This window comes from Typopeltis vanoorti, chromosome 5 (assembly GCF_054136105.1).
Source record: "Typopeltis vanoorti isolate ZY-2024b chromosome 5, IOZ_Tvanoo_1.0, whole genome shotgun sequence".
Taxonomy (NCBI): domain Eukaryota; kingdom Metazoa; phylum Arthropoda; class Arachnida; order Uropygi; family Thelyphonidae; genus Typopeltis; species Typopeltis vanoorti.
The window spans coordinates 124,943,552-124,962,509 of record NC_143553.1 but is presented as its reverse complement, the minus strand read 5'-3'; the positions used below and the strand labels follow the sequence as shown (position 1 = coordinate 124,962,509).

Genomic DNA, 18,958 nt, shown 5'->3' with positions numbered 1-18,958 from the left:
TGTCTGAGTCTGTATGATTGAACTTATCAGAGAAGCTGAAATGTTTGTGATATCTTAATTACTGATTTGAACTTAAGTGTAAAATTTGTGATTCTAAAATTAAATGTTTGTTTTTGTTAATCAAGGTTGTATTTTGCCTGAATCTCTTTTACTGCACCGTTCATAAAATATTCGAACTAAAGCGGGTAAATTAAGTAAGTTAAATATACTCGGCCAGTATATATAATAACAACATATAAAGGAAGGGTAGTTGAGAGTTGGTTTATCTTCAATTCTTGAACTAATTCAGATATAAAGTGGTGCAGTGCAGTCTTTAAATATGAATTTTCTTTATATTTGAATTAGAAATCAACTTACAACTTATCAATTAGTTAAGAACATCGTAATAGTAATCATGTCGGATCCAAAGTATAGATTGAGAAGAAGTAGGATCCAACAGTATGTACCAATATTAGAATATTTTACTTTGTAAATGCTTTAAAAATAAGTAAAAAACATATATTTTGAAACTTTACATTTTTAGCTTTTAAATGATATCGGCCAAAAGGTTTGCTAATGTGGATTTTATTATCGTATTTGGTTGGTAAAAAATGTTTCGACATTTTATGGCCTGTGTCGCTCCAGCCAAAATTAGTTCCAAAAGTGACTACTGTGATCGCTGCATTACCCACTGCCTCTGTTGCCTGGACTCTGCGTCATCACCCTTCATGCAGTACACACAAGTTACGTGCTTGTGGTGGCAGCAGAACATAACTAGTAAATTTTAGTGTAGATAAGTACTTTTCTGATTAATAAATAATTAAGATTGATTTTAGTGAAAGTTATAAAATGACTGAGCAAATGAGTGTTTAGCCAACAATGGGAGGACAATTTTAACTAAAACAATACGAAGGAAACTTAGAAACACTTTATAATGATTTTGAGAATAGGTTTGAGAAACTAAAAAAGTTAAAGCCATGTTTTGAATTTCTTGTGAATCCTTTTGTGATGTCATCAACAATGGATGTTCGTTGTTGCATCTTTTACCGTGGATGTTGCTTCAATAGAGACAGAGCTTATTGAGCTGCAGGAAGATGTGGGTTTGTAGCTAGTAAATAAAAGCTCATCTGTAACTGACTTTTGGAAACAAATCCCAGAAGCAAAGTATCCCAATCTTCAGAAAACTGGCTTCCAACTACTCTCTGTTTTTGGAGCAACTTACTGCTGTGAATCTCTCTTCTCTATAATGAAATTTGTCAAGTCAAAACATCGTGCTATCCTCACTAACAGCCACCTCACTGAGCTTCTTAGAACAGCTTTGACATCCTACCAGCCAGATTTTATACTATTAACTGAACAAATGAAGAATCAATCAAAGCCTTCAATGAGTAGAAATTAAACATTTTCTTCTTTGGTGAGTAGATCTACTTGTTGTATTTTTTATTATTTATAAATACAATTTGAAAATAATATTTTTTGTGGCTCTTGAACATTCAAAAATGTATTATATGCAGTTCTTATTACTGAAGAACTTGCCCACGCCTGTTATATACAAACCTGTATAGTACACTAGTGGTCAAAATTGTAGAAACCTTTTGGAAAAAGTGTATTTCTGGGGTTTGATGGCTCATAACACCACTTTTTTTTTGAGTAATACCATAAAATTATATATCAATGGAAAGATAATTTAATCAAAAATGTAATGCAATAACTTTTATGAAGGATTTTATATTAGAACAGTAGTTATAAAAAAAAAAATTAAACACGTAGGAAAAAATGAGATATACAAAAATTCTTACAATGTGCATTAATACTTAGTTGGGTAACCTTTAGCGTTAATTACGGCCTTACAATGCCTTCTCATGGAGTGAACCAAGTTTTTTAGTTCTGCAACTGTTATAATGTGAAACCAAGATTGAATTATTGCTTCTATTAATTGGGTTTTATTGGTGCATTGCTTCTGACTAACAAGTTTCTTTATTCGGCTCCATAGATTTTCGAATGGGTTAAGGTTGGGGTTATTCCCAGGCCATTCCAGCAGTGGAAGATGATTATTTTGAAACCATTTTTTGCACACAGCAGCAGCATGACATGGAGCTGAATCCTGTTGAAATATAAATGCTTCATTATCTTGGAAAAGATCACGTGCGGAAGGCTTCAGTTTGGGCTCAAGTATTTCATTTATGTATTTTTGGGCATTTATATTCCCATTAATCACACAAATTCTGCCCACACCTTTCGATGTCATACAATCCCAGATCATAACACTAAGTGGGCGTTTCACGGTAGGTTTAATGCAATCAGGATGCTAATCTTCTCCTTATGCCATCGCTACCAAACAAGGAGATTTTGGTCTCATCTCTCCAAATAAGACTGTCCCATTGTTCCGCTGTCCAGTTAACATGGGTTTTAGCCCAGTTTAATCTTTTCAACCTTTGTTTGAGAGATAAAAATGGCTTTTTTCATAGAATTCTAGCATTTAGACCAAATTCCTTCTGTCTGCGCTGAACAGTCCTTGCACTCAACTTCACATTATATTGCACCATTTCATCTTGCATACATCCAGATGATTTTCTTCTGTCATGTAGGCACAGTCTCTCAATTCTTCTATCATCACTTGCTGTTGTGCACCTTTTCCTGCCTTTACCAGTCTGGTTTTGTAGTGACTGAGTCTCCTTATACCTCTTCAAAAATTTAGAAATGCTACCTTTGGTTAAGTTTCCACCAATTTTTCTTCTAATTTCTTCATGACTGTAGCCTTGTTCACTTAATAGTACTATTTTACATCGCTTTCTGGGTGACCAGTCAACTCTTTGCGCCTTTTCTTTAATTTTATTACGTTTTACAAGCTCACTCAATGAAAGAACACAAAAAAAAACCCAACCAACTTGATAGCAATCACATAACACACTGACAAATGTCCTCTTCTCAGCTCCAATACATGACATCAATAGCTGAATCCTACTGTGACCTTATTAGCTCATTGCCAAAACAAGATGACACCTGATTGGCTCTCTAAACACACATGCTCATTGGCTATATTCAAATGAAGGAAAGCTACTTCATATCAACCTAAGCAAGTTGTGCTTCTTTTTTCTGATTATTTGGCTATAACTTTTCATAGAATACAGATAATTGAACAAACTTTGTTGCATTACATTCTTGATTAAATTATCTTTCCATTGATATATAATTTTATGGTATTACACCAAAAAAAAGTTGTGTTATGAGTCATCAAACCTCAAAAATACACTTTTTCCAAAAAGTTTCTACAATTTTAGCCACTAGTGTACATTACATACTGTGGGTGGGATAAGAATTTTTTTTTTTTTTTTATATCAGTTTTATATATATATATTTGTATATTTTTAAATTTATTTTTGACATAGTCTCGATGCTCTGTTCTAGAGACCAAACATGGAACTTTTCAAGTCACTTCCATGTCTCCAATAAGTGGAGCAGTGGTCTCACCCCGAGTGATGAAATTCATCTTCCACCTGAAGACAATCACAAACATCCATGTCCCTGATGGGATTCAAACCCACAGTCTGTTGGTTGGAGAACAGGTACTCTAACTACTCAGCTAACCAGGGCCACTGGCTGGAAATTAGCCTAATAAATATATATATAAGGCAAATATCATCATCATTTCAATTTCCTGATATGTATTTCCAAGGGGTGTTCAGGTTACGATGACAGCACTATATGATTAAGTTTGCATTATTATTAATCTTCTATCAACAATTTTCCTCCAAAATTGTTGATACCTCACTACAAAATTGTCATACCAAATATTTCGTGCTTTTAAGATACTTCTGACTGAATCAGTTCACCTAGATGTTGAACTCCCCTAATTTTTCTCAGAACCCTTATATCTGTGATCTCTAGGCTTTGAATGATTGCTTTATTTCTAACTCATCTCTCAGATACATAACTTAAAACTGGTTTAAACACTGTCTTGTATACTACTAGTTTAGTGTTTTGGCTAATTCCATATAAATTTATTCAGCTGGCTTGCCATCATACCAGCTTTGCTTGTCTATTTCCAGATTTAACCTACTATCTTCACTAAAAACTGTGCCTAAATAGCTGAAATATTTTACTTGTTCTATACGATCTCCATTCAGAATGCAGCTGAAGTTTTCTATATCTACAGCCTATTTTCATAGTTTTGGTCTTTTTATTGCTTATTTTTCATGTTAAATTTGTTACAGCTATTATTCATTTTAGTTAGAGAATCCTGGAGACTTGCACTAGATGTGTTCAGGAGTATAACATCATCTGCATAAAGCAAAGAGCTACATTTGACATCTCCAATTCCAATATCAGGCTTAATGCCACTTTCTTTTATAATGTGCATCCATGTCTTACCCCTGATTTTACATCAGGGATAAGACATAGATGCACATTATTGTCTTACTCCTGATTTTACATGAAACCATCTTCCTATATTTCCTTTAATTTAACTGCTGACTGACAACTTAAATATAGACTATGTATTATGTTTTATTTACCCGATATATTTTTACTGTTTTGAAAAGCTTTTCTCTGGTCACCTCATCATATGCCTTTTCCAGATCTACAAAACTTAAGTACAGATCCTTGTCATATTCCCATGATTTCTCAACTGTTTATCATAAAGTGCAAATCTGATCCTGACAATCTCTATTTGGCCTGAACCCAGCTTCTTGTTCTTCAAGTTTCTTCCACAATCTTTGTCAACCTCTTTTCAATTATACTTGAATAAATCTTACCTGGAACACTTAGCAGAGAAATTCTTCTGTAATTCTCATGTTCTGCTCTAGCCCCCCCCGCCTGTTCGTAGATGGGAACTATTAGAGCTCTACTTCAATCATCTGGAATTTGACCTTCTGACCATGCTCTCTGAATTATGCAGTGTGGCCACTGCAAAACTTTTATATCTTCATACTTAATTATTTCTGGTCAAATATCATCTACTCCAGGCTACTTTTCCACATTTCAAGTTTTTTATAGCTTTTTCTACCTTGAGTATTGATATGTACTCATCTTTGCATTCCTCTTGACAATATTCTAGTATGGTTCTGTCACTGCTTGTTTCGTTTAACAGTCTTTCAAAGTAATTGCTTCACACATCTAGTATATCCTTATCTTCAGTGTTCATGTCACCTTTACAGTACTCTTTTTTTCCATTTCTGAGCTTTTTCAGTGATCTACAGAACATTTTCTTCCTTCCTGATATTTACCTTCTATATTCTTACAAAAGTCTCCCCATGCCTTTTTTTAGCCACTTTCACACATAACTTATCTCTCTTACATTTTTCTATGTATTATTTTAGGTTATCTGCGAATTTATTTGCTAGGAACTTTTGGTATACTTTCTTCTTTTCCAGAACTGTTCCTTTAACTTCTTGTGTCCACCATGGGCTTCTTATTTTTTCATCTTAACAGATGACGTCACCAGATACCTCTCTAGCTGAATCAATCAATGTCTTCTTCAGAGTTTGCCACTCAGATTCCAAGGTTTGGTTCTTGTTTTCAAACTGCTTCAAATTTTCTTTGGTAATTTTGTATAGGCGAGTATACAATTGATCTTTAAAAGTTGCTCAGCTTTAATATTTTTAAAAATTTCGTACATACTGTTCTTATCAATGTAATAATTATTTATATTTATTATATTTATATTCCATAATTATTTATTATTAGAATGCCTTCCATTTATGGCTCAATTTTCAAATCAGGGTACAAGATAAGTTATTTTATATGAATGAATTTGAAAGGAGTTTTGTTATTGTTTCATAAATTTTTTTGGATTTTCCATAATCATTGGTTACTATAATCAAGTAATAATATATACTTTTAAAGCAATGTTGACTGTTTAATGTATTCTCTAATAATAATTACTTTTTAATTTAGAATTTTATTCCTTTGGTGGATAAACTTGGTTTATGTAAACAGAAATTAAGGCCAATCGAGCATCTTGTTACCAAAAAACTGAATTTTGTCAATTATTGTGATTTAAAGATATACAAAGTAAGTGACTTCTTATATCATTTTTGTAATATTAAGTTACAGACTTCTTTCTTTTTGCTAATTATCTGCCCAAAATGACATCAACATAAATAAAATAACAGCTATAGTTAAAACTTAATTCTCCATATCTGAAAACATATGCAAGTAGTTCTGATTAGTTTTCCATTTTTAAGTTTGTTTACATCACCGTTTAAAAATGTCTTCCATTTAACAAGTTTATTTTCTCATTTACTGTTAGATGTTATGATTATTATTTATATGGGCACTCCATGGAGTCAAAATACTCATCACGGGAGACCCACTCTACTCATTAACACAATACCTATCATACTTCTCCTTAAACTTGTTCACTGTTGGGGCACTCACTACCAACTTGGCAACCCATTCCATTCATTCACCACTCTCCAAAAAAATAACCTAGTCCACACACCTTACTAATCACGATCTTAGACAACTTTCACATGTGACTCCTTGTTTTCCACCTCCCCTACTCCTCGTGTATTGAAAAATTTCTTCTGTGTCAATCTTATAGTATCCCTTTAGTAACTTATAAATTATTATCACATTACCTCTCCTGTGACTGTCAGCTAAACTCTGCAATCAACCCACCCTCAATCTATCCTCATAGGGAACATTCCACAGATCCGTCACCAGCTTGGTCACTCGACTCTGAATCCTCTCCACAACTCATGGTCCCCAAGAAATTGAGGTGACCAATCTGAGCACAGTAGTCAATGTGGCTGAATTGTAGCCTTATAAAGAGAATTAATAACCTCTTTATCTTTACTTGTCAGTGTGATCTTCAGCATCCAAGTAATTCTCTGAACTATTTCACCAACTCTTGCAACAATGCCTCTGTATTTCAAATCTCTATCCACCATCACCCCCCAGATCTCTCTAGCCTCATCAATTTCCTGTAAACTAGCATCATCAATATGATACGAAGTGTGTAATCTTTTAATTTCAAAGTGCATTACCTTACATTTTACAACATTGAATTGATAACCACTCTCTTTTGCCCAAACTGCCAATTTATTTAAATCATCTTGTAAGATATCTACATCACCTTTCTCAACTATTGCCTTCTCTAGTTTTGCATCATCATCAAACAGCTGAAATCCCCCCCCCCCCAATCAAATCTTCTTCTGCTATATATCATTAATATACAAATTAAAGAGTAACGGTCCTAATACATTGCACTTTGGCACTCCACTAGTCACCCTCGTTTGCCTTGACTCCACTCACTATCCTCTGATGTCTCTCTTAGCCCCCCCCCCCTCTTCCCCAAATTCATGTCCAGCCTCATATCCATTCCCATTTGCTCTAACTTGTGTAATAGTTTTTCCATATCGTATTCTGTCAAATGCCTTTGCAAAGTCCAGCAGTATCATGTAGCCATTTCCTTTATCCAATTCTGCTGTTACCTTATTATAAAATATGAATAAACTATCTTTTACAAAGCCATCTTGGCCATTATAAAGTATCATATTCCTATCTACCCATTCCTGAATTTTACTTTTAACCAACTTTTCCAATACTTTAATCACCACTCCAGAGATACTTGGTTTGTAATTTGCTACTTCTGTCTTGGAGCCAGCTTTATGTAATGAAACTATCTTGCCCTCTTTCCACTTTGGAACCTTGCCAGAGCTGAGATTTAGATTTAACGACTTTGTCAGAGGTGGTGCTACCAGTTCACCTGCACATTCTCATAGCACACTAGCAGACATACTGTCCAGGCAAACTGCTGTATTGACATTGACATTTTAATCAGTGCCATGAAAATAACTTAACATGTACTCTCAACACATAAGCTTTTCCATGAGTTTAATATACTGAGTACCTCCATTTCATCTACCTCAATGCTCATTATCAATCTCTATCACCTCAATAACTGCAAACTCACTGCCTGGATGATATACCCTTGCAAAGTGATCACTTAGTAACTGAACTGTTTCTGCTGATTCTGTCACTTTCCTACCTTCAGCACTGAGTAAAGTTATCTTCCCATAACCATTCTTTCTCTTATAACTTACATCTCTTTTTTTTTTTTTTTTTTTTTTTTTTTTTTTTTTTTTTCCCTGCTCCTTATAACTCAAGTAAATTATGAGGTTTGCCCCAGTTACTGTGAAACCTGAAAATATCATCACATTGATTTTTACACATTTTACACAGTTTTATGCTTTTTGCTCATATCTGAATTTGCATTTTTGACTTAGCTTGAACAATACTAAGGATAAATTGGGACTACCAGCAAGCACTGAATTCAGTTTTTCATCCACCAAGATGGTGACTGTAGTTGATATTAGGTTGTCTATAAGAAGGATAAAAAAAAAATCTGAATATCATAGTGAATGTAAGGAATTAGAAGTGTCATGGAAAAGGGGAAGTTGTATCAATAGTCCTGGCATGTAAGTTAGCATGTGTCCTTAGAGAATACAAGGAAAATTAGAAGACAGCTATGTGTGAAAGGATATCAATGAAAGTCACAGGAAGTTCTTCATAATGTATCAGTCCACCTACATTGTAGTCTTCCTGTGGGTCTTTTTCCTCTCAGCCTTGCAAAAAACACTTGTTTTGCTATTTTTCCTCTTCCAATGAGATTAGCTCTGCTAACACATTCCTGGATGTTAACAATGTCAAGTTCTTTATTAATAACCTCATTTTTAATATGATATTGCCATTGATGCCATCTGTTTATGTCCCTAATCTTTCTCAGGACTCTCATGTCTACCGTCTCTAGTCTTTGGTCAAGTGTTTTATTTCTTACCCAGCTCTCAGATCCATAAGTTCAAATTTGTTTGAACACTGTCTTGTATACAGCTGATTTAGTTTTGACTAATTTCTTTCTTATTCTATGTAAATTTATTCAGTTGACTTCCTACCATACCTACTTTACTCATTCTCTTGTCTATTTCCATTTAATTTGCCATCTTCACTAAAAATTGTGCCTAAATATCTGAAATATCTGAAACCTATAGAACAAGTTCGCCATTCAGGAAAATAAAGTTGATGTTTTCAATATTTCTGCCTATTTTCATTGTCTTTTTATTGCTCATTTTCATACCAAATTTATTCAATTTAGTATGGAAAACTTGAAGACTTGTACTGAATTTATTCAGTAGAATAACATCATCTGCATAAAGTAATGAGCTAAGATTAACATCACCAATTTTAATATCAGATATAATACTACTTCACAATGCGATCCACACAGATAATGAATCATCATCATCATCAAATTCCTGCCATGTACCCTCAAGGGGTGTACAGGATATGATAGTACTACATGAAAAGAAATTACATCATTATTAATTTCCTATCTACAATTTTCCTCCAAATCAGTCTGTTACTTGTCAACACTCCAACATTATCAGATCTTATATTTCTATCGTCTAAAGCACTTTGTACTGTATCAATCCACCTATATCTTGGTCTTCCTCTGGGTCGTTTTGCTGCCAACCTGGTAGAGAACACTTGTTTTTCTAATCTTTCCTCGCCCATTCTGTTTAAGTGACCTTACCACCTGAGATTAGCTCTGCTAACGCATTCCTGGATGCTGACAATGTCAAGTTCTTTCCTAATATCCTCGTTTTTAATATGATACTGCCATTGATGCCATCTGTTCACGCCTATAATCTTTCTCAGGACTCTCATATCTGTGGTCTCTAGTCTTTGGTCAAGTGTTTTACTTCTGACCCAGCTCTCAGATCCATAAGTTAAAACTGGTTTGAACACTGTCTTGTATACAGCTAATTTAGTGTTCCGACTAATTTCTCTCTTATTCCATATGAATTTATTCAATTGACTTCCTACCATACCAGCTTTGCTGATTCTGTTGACTATTTCTATATTTAATTTACCATCTTCACTAAAAATCGTGCCTAAATAGCTGAAATGTTTTACTTGTTCCACAGGTTCTCCATTCACAACACAGTTGACATTTTCAATGATTCTGCCTATTTTCATTGTCTTTGTCTTTTTATTGCTGACCTTCATACAATATCTATTACAACAGCTATTCAATTTAGTCAGAGAATCTTGCAGACTTGTAGCAGATTTATTTAGAAGTATAACATGGTCTGCATAAAGCAAAGAGCTGACATTAACATCTCCAATTTTGACATCATGTTTAATACCACTTTCCTTCATAATGTGATCCATATAGATAATGAATAACAGAGGGGATAATGTACATCCTTGTCTCACACCAGATTTAACATTAAACCATCTTCCTGTACTTCCTTCAATTCTAACTGCTGACTTACAACTCAAATAAAGACTAAGTATTGCTTGATATAATGCCCCGTTGACACCATATAACTGCAGTGTATTGAATAGCTTCTCTCTTGGCACCTTGTCATATGCCTTTTCCAAATCGACAAAACTTAAATACAGATCTTTGTTATATTCCCATGTTTTCTCGACTATTTGTCGTAAAGTGAAGATCTGATCCTGACAGCCTCTATTTGGCCTGAATCCAGCTTGTTCTTCACCAAGCTTTTCTTTCACAATTCTTCTCAACCGTTTCTCAAGTATACTTGCATAGATCTTGCCAGGAACACTCAGTAGGGAAATACCTCTGTAATTCTCACATGAAGTTTTATTTCCCTTTTTATATATGGGTACTATGAGAGCTCTACTCCAATCATCGGGAATTCGTCCCTCTGTCCAGGCTTTCTGAACTATGCAGTGCAGCCACTGTAAGACTCTTATACCACCATACTTCAGCATTTCTGGTCGAATATCATCTACTCCTGCTGCCTTTCCACATTTCAAGCCTTTGATGGCTTTTTCTACTTCAAGTATGGATATGTATTCCTGACTGCATGCCTGGTCAGTGTTTTTTACCACTGTGCTGTCATCACTGCTTGTTTCATTTAGCAGTTTTTCAAAGTAATTACTCCATACTTCAAGGATATCTTTTTCTCCCGTTTTCATGTCTCCTTTATCATCTCTAATTCCTTTTATAGTACTCTTTCCTCCATTCTTAAGCTTCTTGAACAACCTCCAGAATATTTTGCCACCTTCTTGATATTTATTTTCTATATTCTTGCCAAAGTCCTCCCATGACTTTTGTTTAGCTAATTTTACACAGTGTTTAGCATTCTTTCATTTGTCTCTATATTCTCTAAGAGCACAAGCTGACTTATTTGAGAGGAACTTTTGGTATGCTTTCTTCTTTTCCTTCACTGCCTCTTTAACTTCCTGTATCCACCAGGGAATTCTGATTTTTTTATCCTTACAGACAACCTCACCACATGCTTCTCTGGCAGAATCAATCAATGTTTTCTTCAGAGTTTGCCACTGAATCTCCACGGTTTGATTCCTGTTCTCAAACTCTTTCATTTTTTCTTCAATAATCTTTGTGTATTTTAGTCTACAGTTCACATCTGAGAGCTGCTCAACTTTTATTCACTTTAAAACTTTCTTACATGTTATTCTTTTCAATATGAAATTCAATTTTATCCTGCTCAAGACTAAATAGTGATCACTTCCAATTTCAAATCCTCTGTACACTCTGGTGTCCTGCACCAGGGAGAAAACATCACTATCAACAATAACATAGTCAATGAGACTTTTCTTATTCTTAGCCTCTTCTCTCCATGTGAATTTGTGCACATTTTTATGTTGGAACATGGTGTTAGTAATAACCAGTCCATGTCCTGAGCAGAAATCCAACAGATATTTGCCATTATTAGCAGCTTTGCTCTTTTCTCCAAATTTTCCCAAAATATTTTTGTATGTCTCACAATCATTTCCTACTCTGCTATTTAGATCCCCAACAAGGACCAATTTTTCATTGTGTCAGTTGCTTTTTCTTAAGCCTCAAAAAATTCCTCCACTTCTACCTTAGTAGACCCTTCTGTGGGACCATAGGCACAAATAAGTCTCATTCCAGTTCCCCATTCTCATATTTGCCCACATTACTCTACTTGAGACTGACTGCCATTCAAGAAGATTTGCCTCGTATTTTGTGTTGAATACTATGGCTACTCCTTCTTTTCCTTGATTGTCATTGCCTGAATATAATATTTTGTATTTATTGCTCAGAAAGATCTCACCAGTTTTGGTCTTTTTTGTTTCAGTCACCCCTATTATGTCGATCTGGTACTTATCTAATTCCTCAGCTAGCTCCATTTCTTTGCCAATCAGGCTTCTTATGTTGATAGTGCCGATCTTTATCTCTGGTGATGTTGATTTGGGGTGTGTTTTCAGATTTGTTCCAGTAGCTGACTTTTCGCTGTTCGCCCTGGTTCCCTGGCGAAAACAATGGGGGCCTTGTTTAATTGGGCAACGCCCCAGCCGACAGGAAATTTTGTCATGTTGTACCATCATTTTTTATTTTGGTTTAACCAATAAGAATACAATTTGGTCGGCTAAATCCCAAATTGCCAGCCCATCCTTGTCCGTTCAGTATCCAAGTAGATACCCAACAGGGTGCACCACGAGAAGGTGAGGATTGGACATTAGGTCAGAAGCCCTGGTCGATTCTCTGCATTCCTTTAAAGGCTATGTGGAGGTCTCCTCTCAGTTATACAGCTTTGACCCTTAAGCACAGATAATGAATAAAAGTGAAAATAAGGTGCTCCCTTTTCCATGATTTAACATCAAACCATCTTTTTGTACCTCCCTTGATTCTAACTGCTGACGTACAACTCAAATAAAGACTAAGTATTGCTTAATATAATGCCCCATTTACACCATGTAACAATAACATTTTGAACAACATTTCTCTTGGTACCTTGTCATATGCCTTTTCCAGCTCTACAAAACTTAAATACAGATTCTTGTTATAATCCTATGATTTTTCAACTATTTGTCTTAAAATGAAAATCTGATCTTGACAACCATTATCTGGCCTGAATCCAGCTTGTTCTTCTCCAAGCTTCCCATCTGCAAATTTTCCCAGCTGTATACTTGCATAAATCTTACCAGAAATGCTTAGTTGGGAAATTCCTCTATAATTCTCACATTCAGTTTTATTTCTCTTTTTACTGATGGGCACTATGAGAGCTCTAGTCTAATCATGTGGAATTCTACCTTCCGATCATTCCTGCTACAGTTATGCAGTGTAGCCACTGTAAAATTTTATACCTCTATATTTGAGCATTTCTGGTCAGATATCATCCTCCAGTTGCCTTACCACATTTCCGGTTCTTAATGGTTTTTCTACTTCAAATATTGATATATGTTCCTAATTACATTTCTGCAGAGTGTTTATTACCACCATTCTGTCACTGCTTGTTTCATTTCCTTTCAAAGTAATTATGCCAGGCATATAAAATATCTTTATCTTCAGTTTTCATGTAACCTTTGAAGATCTCTGATTCCTTTCACAGTACTCTTTCCTCCATTTCTAAGCTTTTTCAGTACCCTCCAGAATATTTTATCACCTTTCTGATATTTATTTTGTGTTCTTACCAAATTCTTCCCATGACCTTTGTTTAGCTAGTATTACAGAATGCTTGACTTTCTTACATTTTTCTCTGTATTCCCCAAGAGCACAAGCTTACTTACTTGTAAGGAACTTTCAGTATGCTTTCTTCTTTTCCTTCACTGCCTCTTTAACTTCCTGAGGTCACCATGGAGTTATGACTTTTTTTATCCTTTGCAGACAGCCAACCTCACTGCATGCCTCTCTAGCTGAATTAGTCCATGTTTAATTTAGGATTTGCTATTGAATCTCAATGGTTTAGTTTTTTTTTTTAAATAACATTTGTGTATTTGAGTTTACAGTTCACCTCTGAAAGCTGCTCAACTTTGTTTAATTTTAAAACTTTTTTGCACACTCTTCTTTATAATAAAACTTCAGTTTTATTCTGCTCAACACTAAATATTGATCGCCTTCCAATTTCAAATCCCTTGTATACTCTTGTGTTCTGCGTCAGTGAGAAACATCACCATTAACAATAACATAGTCCATGAGACTTTTCTTATTTCTTGCATCTTCTCTCCATGTGAATTTGTGTACATTGTTATGTTCAAGCATGGTATTTGTAATAAATAGTCCACATCGTGAACAAAAATCGAGTAGACATCTACTTTTATCACTAGGTTTGGTCTTTTCTCCTAATTTTCCAAGAACATTTCTACTCTGATAATCATTTCCTACTTTGCTGTTTAGATCTCCAACAAGGACCAACTTTTCATTTTTCATCGTGTCAGTAACCTTCTTTCATGCTTCAGAAAATATGATGGTCATTTGACCAAGCACATGATAACTTATCTGATCTTTACCTTATTCTAACTTACTAACTTAAATCTCACCCACACTATCTTATCTCTATCATGCATGCACTTCACTACATACTATATCACCATTCTATATTATATTACATTCCTGCAGAGTGTTTACTACCACCATTCTGTTACTGCTCGTTTCATTTCCTTTCAAAGTAATTATGCCAGACATATAAAATATCTTTATCTTCAGATCTGCACACATCTTCACCACAAGTTGTCCCAGTCCCAAAAGTACTTCAGGCACAAACTTTGTTTGCTGACACTTGGATAAAGGATAAAACCCAATATATAATTAGTAGCATAGCTAAGTGAAAAAACTTCAATAAACTTATCTCTAATCCAGAGAATTTTAATAATAGGGTGTGACACCCTTTGGTAACTTGTATAGTAAATATGACTTCTCCATTACTTCTACCTTAGTATCACCACCTCTGGGTCTGACGCCTACTGATGAGATCTCAATAAAGGTCAAATCGGTCCTGGGTAGTGGCTCCTTCTCTTAATACATAGTATTATACATGTCCACAAGGAGATGTGCTTTGCATTATCGGAGATACTAAGGCAAGTGATGAGAACTTATACCACCTTTACCACGAGTTGCCCCAGTCCTGAAAGCACTTCAGGTGCAAACTTTGTTTGCTAACACTTGGATAAAGGATAAAACCCAATATATAATTAGTAAAAATTAATCGCTACTAGAAAAACAAAAAAATTAAGATATAGCACAGGTCATTTGTTCAAACTCTAATCTTGTCTGAACAGGTATGTTTCTTTTCATTATTGACTAAACTACTGAGCCTGTTAGATTTCATAGAGTTAATCATGACAATAAATTCTTTCTGTGAACAAGCACAATGTATCCTCATTATCTACTGTCAGGTAACTACCCATGATCTTCATTAATCATAGGCTGTTAACGGAGCAGAAATCACATTGCTAATGCAATGTGATTTCTGCTCAGTTAACTACCACATTCAATTGCCATAGCAGTGCTTTTTAATTAGATATTCAGACTCCTTATGATGAACACTACTTCACTTTTTATTTTTATTATTTTTATCACCCAAGTAGAGGTCAGTATATGCTATGCATATACGTCATAGCATATACTAACATAGCAAAGGACGTATATGCTATGCATTATGAGATACTAATGCAATTTTTTGTTAAGTTTTTTATACATTCAAGTACCCATTTCTATATACAAGTAGCCCTGGTCATGAAAAAACCTCACATTCTAACTTTTGTTTGCTTATTCTAGAGTAAAGGATGAACACAATTATATAAATCCTTGTTGAATATCTTAAATATGGAAATAAAAATATGTAAAGGAGATATTTGAAATTATATGGAATAAGAGTAATATATAAAACATTCTTCAAACCAAATTTAACTTATTCATCTGAGAGTTTGGTTAGAAATTTTACTTTTGACAAAATGTCAAGTGACTGGAAACAATTGGCATGTGGTACAGCAGGAGGAAGAATGAAAGAAGTTAAATGGGAGCTGGGAGTAAAGAGAAAATATTGCATGAAGATTCGATGATGAGATGTACTTAATGAGACATTGACGAAAGCTTATTTCCCAGGTGTGAAAATCAAGGATGTTAGGGAAGCTTTAGTCTGAATAAGGGAGAGTGAAAGAGTTGATTGTCTTGGCATGGAACAAACCATTTGAAAGGTGAGAAATATACAGTGAGGGAGGATATAAAAGAGTTGTTGAAAGAAGTGAAGATGAAGAAAGTAAAGATGGTGAGTCTGCTGCCTTGGTATGATAGGATAGAATTGAGAAGAATGACGATGATTGCTAATGGGTCAATGAGAAGATTGTGCAGAAGGAATGGTGTGAAGTTTATACATGTATGGAGTGAATTTGTCGGATGAAAGGACTTGTGTTTGCCTGTTAGACTGCATTTGAATGGTTTTGTAGTTAAATGGGTATAAGAAAATCGGCAAAATGGCATTGCCATTTCAACAAAAATGATTCGTACACATGCAGTCAAAGTAGTCTGTGAGCGTAACATTGAAGATTTTAAAGGTGGTGCGTCATGGTGTTACCGTTTCAGTGGACTTTGTATGCGTACAAAAACAAAAATCAATCAAAAAATGCCAAAAGAATATGAAGACAAAATTATTTTTATATTATAAGAAATTAATGATGATAGAGAAGAGTCAGATGACAGTGACATGGGTTTTGCAGGTTTCTGAAAGGTCAATTTACTATTAAAAATTACCTATTATTTTATCCATTTTTTTTAAAAATCATACTTTAAAGTTTAGGTTTTTTCCAGAAAATTGTTTTTTCTGGAAAAAATACAATTTTATGTGGAATGGTTACCTCATGATACAGGATAGCTGTATCATGAGGTAATCATTTTCTTTATCCAATTCCAACGGAAAATACAGTAATTTATTTACATTTTTAAAATGATGGTGGAATTGGATAAAGAAAATGGTTACCTCATGATACAGCTAGACTTTGCAAAGGCATTTGACAGTACTGCATGGAAAACTATTAAAAAAGTTGCAGCAAATGAAAATGGATGAGTCTCATGGCATGGTGAAAATAGAGAGTGGCATGAGGTGGTGTGGAATTAAAGTGAATGAAGGTGTCTATTGGAGTGCTTTAGGGCTCTACTAGGGCCACTTCTCTTTAATGTGTATATTAATGACATAGGAGAAGAATTAAGTAGTGATATTTAGTTGTTTGCTGACGATGCAAAACTGGCATGGGCAATAGTTGGTAAAGGCGTTGTAGATATCCTGCAGGATGATTTAAATAAATTAGCTGTGTGGGCATTGGACAGTGGTTGTCAATTTAATGTTGCAAAATGTATAGTTATGCACTTCAGGATTAAAAGATTACATACCTAGTATTATAATTGATGGCTCTGGAATGCAGGAAAGACATAAACTGGTGAGACATTTCTGAGCAATAAATACAAAGTTTATATTCAGGCAATGACAATCAAGGAAAAGAAGGAGTAGCCATAGTATTCAACACTAAATATGAGGCTAATCTTCTTGAATAGCAGGCAGTCTCAAGTAGAGTGATGTGGGCAAATATGAGAATGGGGAACTGGACAATGAGACTTATTTTTGCCTATGGTCCCACAGAAGGTTCTACTAAGATAGAAGTGGAGGAATTTTTTGAGACTTTAGAGAAAGCAACTGACAATGAAAAAGGAAAAGTTCGTCCTTGTTGGGGATCTAAATAGCAGAGTAGGAAATGATTGTCAGACATACAAAAATATTTTGGGAAAATTTGGAGAAAAGAGCAAAGCTAATAATAATGACAAATATCTGTTGGATTTCTGCTCAGGACATGGACTGGTTATTACTAACACCATGTTCCAACATAAAAATGTGCTCAAATTCACATGGAGAGAAGAGGCAAAGAATAAGAAAAGTCTCATTGACTATGTTATTGTTGATAGTAATGTTTTCTCCTTGGAGACACCAGAGTGTACAGAGGATTTGAAATTGGAAGTGAATACTATTTAGTCTTGAGCAGGATAAAACTGAATTTCATATTGAAAAGAATAACATGTAAGAAAGTTTTAAAGTGAATAAAAGTTGAGCAGCTATCGGATGTGAACTGAAGACTAAAATACACAAAGATTATTGAAGAAAAAATGAAAAAGTTTCAGAACAGGAACCCAAACCTTGGAGATTTAGTGGCAAGCCTTGAAGAAAACCCTGATTGAATAAGCCAGAGAGGCATGTGGTGAGATTGTTTGCAAGGATAGAAAAAATCCGAACTCCATGGTGGATACAGGAAGTTAAAGAGGCAGTGAAGGAAGAAGAAAGCATATCAAAAATTCCTGGCAAATAAGTCAGCTTGTGCTCTTAGAGAATGCAGAGACAAATGTAAGAAAGCTAAACACTGTGCAAAACTAGCTAAACAAAAATCATTGGAGGACTTTGGCAAGAACATAGAAAATAAATATTATGAAGGTGGCAAAATATTCTGGAGGTTGTTGTGTAAAAGGAGTTAGAGATGATAAAGGTGACATGAAAACGGACAATAATGAAAATAGAAAACGGAAGAAAAAGATATCCTTTAAGTATGGAGTAATTACTTCAAAAAATTGCTAAATGAAACAAGCAGGGATAGCACAGTGGTATAAAAACACTCAACAGGCATACAGTCAGGAATACATATCCATATTTGAAGTAGAAAAACCATCAAAGGCTTGAAATGTAGAAAGGCAGCAAGAGTAGATGATATTCGACCAGAAATGCTGAAGTATGGTGGTATAAAAGCATTGCATAGTTCAGAAGGCCTGGACAGAGGGACGAAATCCAGATGATTAGAATTCGTCCAATCATCTGGAATGCAAGTATACTTGAGAAACGTTTGAGAAGAATTGTGGAAGAAAAGCTTGGTAGACAAGCTGGATTCAGGCCAAATAGAGGCTGTCAGGATCAGATCTTTACTTTGCGACAAATAGTTGAGAAATCATGGGAATGTAACAGAGATCTGTATTTAAGTTTTGTCAATCTTGGAAAAGCAATGACAAGGTGCCAAGAGAGAAGCTATTCAGTACGCTACAGTTATATGGTGTCAATGGGGCATTATATCAAGCAATACTTAGTCTATATTTGAGTTGCAAGTCAGCAGTTAGAATTGAAGGAAGTACAGGAAGATAGTTTAATGTTAAATCTGGTGTGAGACAAGGATATATATTATCCCCTCTGTTATTCATTATCTATATGGA

The 18,958-nt window shown here is 34.7% G+C and overlaps 1 protein-coding gene across 1 annotated transcript in view; it reads left to right on the top strand.

Annotated features, from left to right (window-relative positions):
• Positions 1 to 18,958, top strand: part of LOC150106785 (uncharacterized) — a 602,332-nt gene that overhangs the window by 51,860 nt on the left and 531,514 nt on the right. Inside the window, exon 3 of the mRNA XM_090393483.1 lies at positions 5,875 to 5,991. Coding sequence (XP_090249609.1) covers positions 5,875 to 5,991 — 117 coding nt within the window. The remainder of the gene's footprint in view (positions 1 to 5,874; positions 5,992 to 18,958) is intronic.